A 7,858-nucleotide genomic window follows, 5' to 3' on the forward strand; every position below is an offset into this window, starting at 1 on the left:
GAGCACCAAAATCGATTGAATGCAGAACTTATTTTATGTCTGCTCACTCGATTTACAGTCCCAGAATTATCCACAAGAGGTGTGAGGAAGCCCAGCTTCGACCTGAAATTCTGCATAGGCTTTAGAAAGGGAAAGGCAGCTGGTCCAAAGGTCTGCTCTGGGCACAAGGAGTTCTGTCCACACCTGAGCTCCTACAACGTTGCTAAAGTGGCAAACCAGCTCCCGAGCCAGATGCAGAGGAGTTTGAGCAACAGCCACGGCAAAATCCCACGTCACTATTGCTCCATGGGAGCGGGAGAGGCCAGGACGTGCTTTCCATTCCTGGCAGGTGAGCGCCAGCGCTGGGCACAGGTACCAGGGCTATAAACGCTATGGGGAAGTTTACAGCCGTCCAACTGCAGAGTGCTACATCAGCGCCACACGTCACTGCCCTGAGATCGCAGAAATGAAAGCAAGGCCGCCCGGACGCTTTGGAAAAGGACTGGAACAGCTTCAGTTCTGTCACTTTCACACGGACACATCTCGGGGCGCGGGGCCCAGGGCCACCCCCCAGCCCCGGCCTTGCGGAGGGACTGACCTTCCTCAATGACACACATTCAAGGGTTCAGCACTTAGCCAAAACAGCCACTCGGTGAATTTCACCGGCATTCAACAGCCACAACACCACACTTCCTAACCCCTCCTTTACTGCCTGACAGCAGGCCCGGACGCCGCGGAGAGGGGCGGGTTTCGCGCAGGCCGCCGCAGGCCGGGAATCCCTGACCCAGCCCGGCAGCGCCGGGCCCGGCAGCACGTCCGGCACGTCCCCCCACGCCGGGCCGCGGCAGCGCGGCCGAGCCCGGCCCGGAGCGGGGCAGCCCCGGGGGCGCGGGCGAGGCGGCGGCGATGGCGCGGGTGGACCGGGGGGGACCCGCGCCCCGCGCCCCCCGCCCCGCCGGCTCCGCCGCGGCGCCGCCGCAGCCAATCAGGGACCGCCTCACATCGCCGCGCACCGCTCCCCGCGTTGTAAGGCGCAGCGCCATTGGCCGCGCCGGGCCCCGGTGCGTGCCCTCGGATAACCCCCGGCCCCACAATAGCGCGGCGCGGCCGCTCCGCCGGTGCCACCGGGCGGCCCACGGGGGTCTCACCGGCAGCCCCCGGCCCCGCCGCGCCACCGCTCCCCACCTGCCCCTCCGCTCCGCACCCCGCGGCCCGCCGCGGCCTCGGCGGGGCGCAGCCCTAGTGGGGGACGCACACACACACGGGGCGAGGGGGGGGACGCGGCGCCCGGTGCGGCGGCGGCGGCGCGGGGGGCGGAGGGAAGTTGTCGGAAAAGTCAAGAGTGAAACTTGTCTCACCAGGTCCTCGAAGCTCCGGCGGTGCTCCTTGCCCTGCCAGTCCAGGCGCCGCGGAATGAGCTGCGGGAGGGACACGGGGACGGGGGTGGCCGTCAGAGCGCGAGCGACCCCTCCCCGGGGAGCCCCCCCGGTGCCCGCCCGCGCCCCCCGGGATGGAGCCCCCCGGCCGCTGCCCCCGGCCCCGCCGCGGGGCAGCCGCGCTCCCGCCGGGTGTCCCGGGCGGAGATGGGCTGGGTTAGACGGGGCAGGGCAAACGCCGACCCCGCCGTCCCGAGGGCTTCCCCCGTCCCGCCGGGGCAGGCGCCTCACCTGGTGCTCCTCCAGCTCCTCCACCAGTACCTGGGGACAGAGGGACACACAGACACACACACAAAGGACGTGAGTCCGGCGACCGCAGCGCAGCGGCTCCGCCGCCCCGTCCCGTCCAGCCCCGTCCCGTCCCGTCCGCCGCCCGCCCGGCCCGGCCGGAGCGCCAGCTCCGCGCTCACCTGGGCGGATTTCTTGCAGGGTCCGGACTGCAGGAACCGTGCGATCAGGTAGTAGAGCTCTGCGGAGAGGCGGGGGAGAGCGGGTTAGACACGGTTAGAACGGAGGGGGTGCGGAGCGCAGCCCCCGCCGCCAGCGATACCCACCGGCTTCCAGCTGGGTCGGGGCGGCCGCCGCCGCCATCCTCCTCGGGAGGGGGAGGGGAGGTGGCGGATGGCGCCCCGGGGGGACTCGGCTCCTAGTGCGGGCGCAGCCTCATGCCGGAGCGGCGGTGCCGGTGCGGGGCGCGGGTCCCGGTGCGGGTGCGGGCGCGGGTCCCGCCCGGGCTCATCGCGGCTCCGCGGACCGAGCGCCGCCGGCACCGCCCGCACCGCCGCCGCCCGCCGCCGGGGGGCGCGCGCGGCAGCGCCGGGCGGGCGGGGGGGCAGGAAGGGCGGGGCGGTGACGCGCCGCGGGGGGGCGCCCGCCACTTCCGGGCGGCGGCTGAGGGAGGAGGAGGAAGAGGAAGGGCCGGGCCGGGCCCGGAGAGCCGGGATGTGCCCGAGGCGTTCGGGCACCGTCACGGGGCTGCGCTGGGCCGGGCTGGGCTTTAGAGGGCCCGGGAGCCGTCACGGGGGAGCTCTAACGGCTTCTGTCCTCGCGGCTTCCGCCCTCAGCGCTCCCGGGTGTACCTGCCTCGGCCCTCAAAGCTCCGGCCCTCATGGCTCCAGCCCTTCCCAGCCCTCATGGCCGCAGTGTTCTCGGTCGTGGCTTCCTCCCTGGCAGCGCCTGGGAAATGGAGGCCCATGTGTGCCTCATATGGAGCAGTTTTTAAGAGGATGAAGGGATTCAGGAATCTTAGAGATCCTGTCAAGGGTAGGGGGATGGAGCCCACGCGTGTGCCATGGAGGGGACACAGGATTGCTCAGTGGGGAGGTGACAGCGCCTTCCGGGCTCCTGGTAAACAAGGCCTGGCTGCAGAGAAGTGTCTCAGGTTGGGGTGGCTTTAGGAGTTAAAATATTTGCTCCCAATGACCAGAAAATTCCAATGTGATGGATACAGCACCTCTTCTCAAGGAACAAAGGGGTCAGGGTCAGAATAGATAGTTTTAATGGAAATAAATATTTTTCCACGGGATGCATCCTGTCAGAGCTCCTGAAATCGGTGTCACTTCAGCAATGAGTTGCTAAAACACATCAAGTGAATTGTATTTTATCTCAAGTATCTGACATTTGGTGGTAGAACTCCAGTGTAAAAACCACTGTCATCATGGCATAACAAAGGACAGCCTCTCCTCATGCCTGGAACACCGAGGAGAGCTGAATCACTGTGAGTCGATGCTCTGGTAATATTAGGAATAAATTCAGATTGAGCACATATTTATAGCAGCTGCTCAGGACTGGGCTTGCTGTGGAGCACTGGCTCAGTTTTGTTGCTGTGCAGTCCCTCCTGCTGGCAGCTCCACAGGATGCCTCCAGGCACCCAGGGAGAAAGATTTGGGGATTTGGCATAAAGCTGCTCCACTTAATTCACCTGTACTCACCTGCCCCTTATCCACCTGTGGAAGTTATTTTGTGCCAGGAGCTTGGATTAACTGGGTGATTTGTGGACCCTGTTTCCACTTCATCGTCCTCTGAAGTTCTTGAGTTCTTAGTGACTGTTGAGAGGATCCCAGAATGGTTGGTGGAAGGGACCTTAAAGCCCACCCAGTCTCACCCCTGCCATGGGCAGGGACACCTTTCCCTATCCCAGGCTGCTCCAAGCCGTGTCCAGCCTGGCCTTGCGCACTTCCAGGGATCCAGGGGCAGCCACAGCTTCTCTGGGCACCCTGTGCCAGGGCCTCATCCCCTTCACAATAAAAATTTCTTCCAAATACCTCACCTAACCTTGCCCTCTGGCAGTGGGAAGCCATTCCCCCTTGTCCCAAGTCCCTTTCCATTTTTCTTGTAGGCTCCAAACAAATACTCTTGGAATGTTTTCAGGGCAGGTTCCTTGCTCAGCTCTCAGTGGACAGACACGAGGTGCCACCTCACCAAGCTGCAGATTCCAGTGGCTTCCCAATAGTAACAGCTCTCCAGCTTCCCAGCAGGACCCTGGAGCCTCCAGAGCTGCAGAGCTTTCCAGGAGAGACAGGGTGATACTGCTGTTCTCAGAATGAACTCCCAGCCAGGAGAAGCACACACTGATCCCACTCTCCAGACAGGTAATGTTTGTCCCACCTGTCTTCAGAGCCCAGAACTGCAAGCTCATCTTTTCATGCATGATGGGCAGGCAAAGGAGAAAACACCGATGATGTTTTACAATATACCCTGAAAGTACAAATGCATCTTCCTGAGCTGAACAGAATTCCATGTCAGGGGAAAAGCAGCCCCATAAATAGTGGCCAGCACCATGTCCTGCTGCATTTCGGTGCCAACAGCTCCACATCCATGCTCAGGTGAGACCCCAGCAACAACACAGGAAAGACATGGAGTTGTTGGAGCAAATCCAGTGGAGGCACCAAGATGGTCAGAGGGATGGAGCAGCTCTGCTGTGAGGAAAGGCTGGGAGAATTGGGGTTATTCAGCCTAGAGGAGCACCAGGGTGACCTAACTGTGGCCTTCCAGTGCCTGGAAATGAAGATGGAGAGAGAGTACATCAGCCTGGAGTGTCAGGACAAGAGGGAATGGCCCCCACTGCCAGAGGGCAGGGTTAGCTGGGATATTGGGAAGGAATTCTGCCCTGTGAGGGTGGGGAGGCCCTGGCACAGGGTGCCCAGAGAAGCTGTGACTGCCCCTGGATCCCTGGCAGTGTGCAAGGCCGGCCTGGACAGGGCTTGGAGCAGCCTGGGACAGTGGGAGGTGTTCCTGCCATGGCAGGGAATGGGGCTGGATGGGCTTTAAGGCCCCTTCCAATACAAACCATTCTGGAATTCCATGATTCTGTATTGTTTAGGAATGTGACATTTCCTTGGCACCTTTTGGTGCCTTACTGAATCTCTGCACTCATGATTTGCTTTCATTTGAGCTTGGGGGTGGCACAGGTGAAGCTGCAGCACCACCAGGCAGGATTGTTCTCTTTGGGCCTGTCTAGAGCCCATGGGGATTTCTGCAGTAAAGCACACAAAAGCCTGGGATAGAAAATGCTCCCAAAGTAAGCTTGTGCATGCCTTGCTTGTGTCCTTCCTGCAGCATTCCAGTGGAGCCTGGCTGCTCCTTGCTTGGTGCTCACTCCAGGACCTTGGGGCAGTGCTTGGCCGTGCTGGTGTTGCTCCAAACGTGGCTCAGATGGATTCCTGCATAAGGAAGGGAGAGTGTTGGAATGCCCCTGGTGTGTCCTGTGTGTGCTGAGGGCACAGCTGTGCAGGTACAACCAGCGTTCCTCCTTCCCAAACACTTCACAGGGGACTTCCCTCAGCCTGGCTGTGGCTGGACTGTGCTGCTGTGCAGTCACTCCTGAGCCTCTTCCCGACATTCCTGACTCCCTGGCACCTCAGCTTCCCCTCCTTAACCCTCTCCCAGTTGCTCCATTACTCCCCAAGCCTGCTCCAAGGGCTGTTACCGATACCTCTTCCCACCTTTCCTGGGTTTTCCCTTCCAGGAGTTACGTGTGGTGAGTAATGCCCATCCTCTCTTTCCCCAGGAGCTCCATTTCCCCACCACACGTGGATTCTGCAGCTCCATGACTCATCTTTTTCCAGATCCTCTGCATCCAAGCAGCAGCATGCTGGGGCTGATAGTAAATCTCAGAGTGAAAGCAGGATTTTATGGATGTGCTGATTCATCTTTCCTCAGAGCAGAGCTCTGTTATGTAAATGCCAGCAGCAGCTGGTGGCAGGAGGAGGGAGAACAGACTAATGAGCCACGGAAGGATTCAGGAGCAGGGATGCTTTAAGGAAGAAGCTGGATTGTAGTTGTTTCTTTCCATACTGCTATTCAAATAAAAAGCCTGAAAATTTTTTGAGGGATTTTAGGAGTAGGAACTGATGACATTCAAATACCCATCGCTTCTCCCCGTTTGGTTTTGTAGGGAGTTTTACTCTCAGCTGTAGTTAAAAGTAAAACTCAACCCCCTGTTTAATTTGACTACAAAATTAAATGAACTTTTCTACAATTAGCTTGTAAAACCAGGTAAAGGTGTCTCTCTCATTTTTTATTTATGATTATTCTGCCCTCATGAGCCAAATCCTGCTTTAGCCATGTATGAAAACAAAATTGTGGTTTAATATAACCAGAAATGTACAGTTAAAATTAAAAAAAAGAAAGTTTAGAGTGGAATTGTGTAGATGTGGTAGGTTTACCTGCATTGTACCTTTCCAGTAAATGTAGGTAAGGATTCACATGCCTGAATTCAGCTGGATTTAAATGCTGGAACAAATTATGCATTTTTGGCTTTTTTTAAAGAATATTTTCTGTGTACATTTCATAAAATACCCCCGAGTTGGAAGCAACCCACAAGGATTTCTATGAACATTCTGCTCATCTTGGGTCTTTCATCTGGAGCTAAATGACAAATAAGGATGGTAGTTAAATTTAATCCAAGTTTTTGTTTAGCTGATTCAAAATTAAGAGTTGTTCAGAAGGAATTCAGGAGTTGGTGCCTTGTGCTACACAGCTGTGATTAAAGGAGTATTGAAAAGTCCAAGCTTATTTTAAGATCTTTACACAGAAAAACCTCAAATTTTGATATAATAGTTTATTTTAAAAAATAAATGAGATGCAAAATAATTAGCACTAATTACAGTTGCTGAAGTACAGGGCTTATGTGTGCAAACCAACATCCTGTTTTTGCAGGAAAAGTCTCCAAGTTCCCACTCCTTCCTGTGGTTCTCTTCCTCGACAAGAGCTGTTAAATAATATCTAAATAGCTGTTAGATATTACACAAGATCTGCTCTAGGATTTTTGCTATTTTTAATAATTTATTATTTAATTTCTCTGCTGCATCGTTCCAATCATTCCTCTAGATGGTGCCAGACACCCAAGAGTCGGGAGCGACATTATCCCATAGGAAGGCGATGGAGGACGAGCCAGGACGCCGCTCGCCTTTGTTTCTAAATTCTATCTTGCAGCAGTTCATCTTGTTGAAAAATTACTTGTTCTGGTGATGTAAATATGATGAGTTTTTTCCTTTTGAGAATCCTAAAATCCATTCAGCCTAAATTCCACCTTGCTGGAGCGGTGTCATCCCTTGCTCCGTGGGCTGATCCGTATCTCACATTCCTTATGGCAGCCATTAGCTGCTGGGAGCCGGGATCAGTGCGTGCAGCCCCGCTGCGACTGGGGAACTGAATCTGCCTGCTTTGCAGAGCAGTGACATTTCTGGCTATCAGCTAAACATTTCTCCTTAACTCTATTTCACCCAGAAATGCCAAATCCAGCTGTGGATGGAACTCCCAGGAAAAGGGGTGGCTCTGTGTCCCTGTGTGCTCTGGGCTCTGCCAGCAGAAGGACCGGGGCAATGATATCAGTGCCGAGTCCGTCCTCAGCATCTCTGAATTCCAACTTTGTACCTCAGAACCCCCAAGTTTTATAGCAGCAAATTTACTACTGGGTGTAAGTGACCAGGTAGGTTTTGTTATTGCTGGTGTCACTTCTGCACCCTGCACAATCCCTGTCTAAGGGCTCATTCTGACCTGTGGCCCCTGCTTGGGATCAAGCCCTGTCCCCAAACTTTTCCAGCTTCTCCTGATGTACCCTGGCTGCTGCCAGTCCAGGGGTCCCCTGCACAAGGATCTCACCCCAAAAATACCACCTGATATCACTACTGGGCTAATTCAGCAACTTTAAGTCATGCTAAATATTTGTAAATAATCCTTTGATGTTTTCTTTGTGATTTTTTTTGGTTTTTAGGGCCAAATCCTGCGTTTTTGGCTTCTCTTGGAAGCCTGGGCACAAAGCACTTGACTGCAGCTGGGAATTCATCACCTCTCTCCCTGGACATGCAAATTTTACTGGAACTCCCTCAGCTAAGTAAACCATTTTAATAAAATTACATCCCTCTGTATCCCATACCCTTTTCCATAAAGTTTTGAGAATGTTTGTGTTTTAATTGTATTTCTCATTTTCAAATATCAGA

The 7,858-nt window shown here is 55.5% G+C and overlaps 1 protein-coding gene and 1 long non-coding RNA gene across 2 annotated transcripts in view; one reads left to right on the forward strand and one right to left on the reverse strand.

Annotated features, from left to right (window-relative positions):
* The window catches only part of BRWD3 (bromodomain and WD repeat domain containing 3), a 50,934-nt gene extending 48,754 nt beyond the window's left edge, over positions 1-2,180 (reverse strand). Inside the window, exons 1-4 of the mRNA XM_058813931.1 lie at positions 1,970-2,180; positions 1,826-1,884; positions 1,647-1,676; positions 1,338-1,397 (exon numbers count right to left, since the gene is read on the reverse strand). Coding sequence (XP_058669914.1) covers positions 1,338-1,397; positions 1,647-1,676; positions 1,826-1,884; positions 1,970-2,006 — 186 coding nt within the window. The 5' untranslated portion in view covers positions 2,007-2,180. The remainder of the gene's footprint in view (positions 1-1,337; positions 1,398-1,646; positions 1,677-1,825; positions 1,885-1,969) is intronic.
* LOC131563785 (uncharacterized) lies at positions 1,645-7,858 on the forward strand. Its single transcript, XR_009275323.1, has 3 exons — positions 1,645-1,873; positions 7,146-7,347; positions 7,633-7,858. It is a non-coding gene; the product is annotated as an uncharacterized LOC131563785 (long non-coding RNA).

This window comes from Ammospiza caudacuta, chromosome 14 (assembly GCF_027887145.1).
Source record: "Ammospiza caudacuta isolate bAmmCau1 chromosome 14, bAmmCau1.pri, whole genome shotgun sequence".
In the NCBI taxonomy this organism is placed as follows: domain Eukaryota; kingdom Metazoa; phylum Chordata; class Aves; order Passeriformes; family Passerellidae; genus Ammospiza; species Ammospiza caudacuta.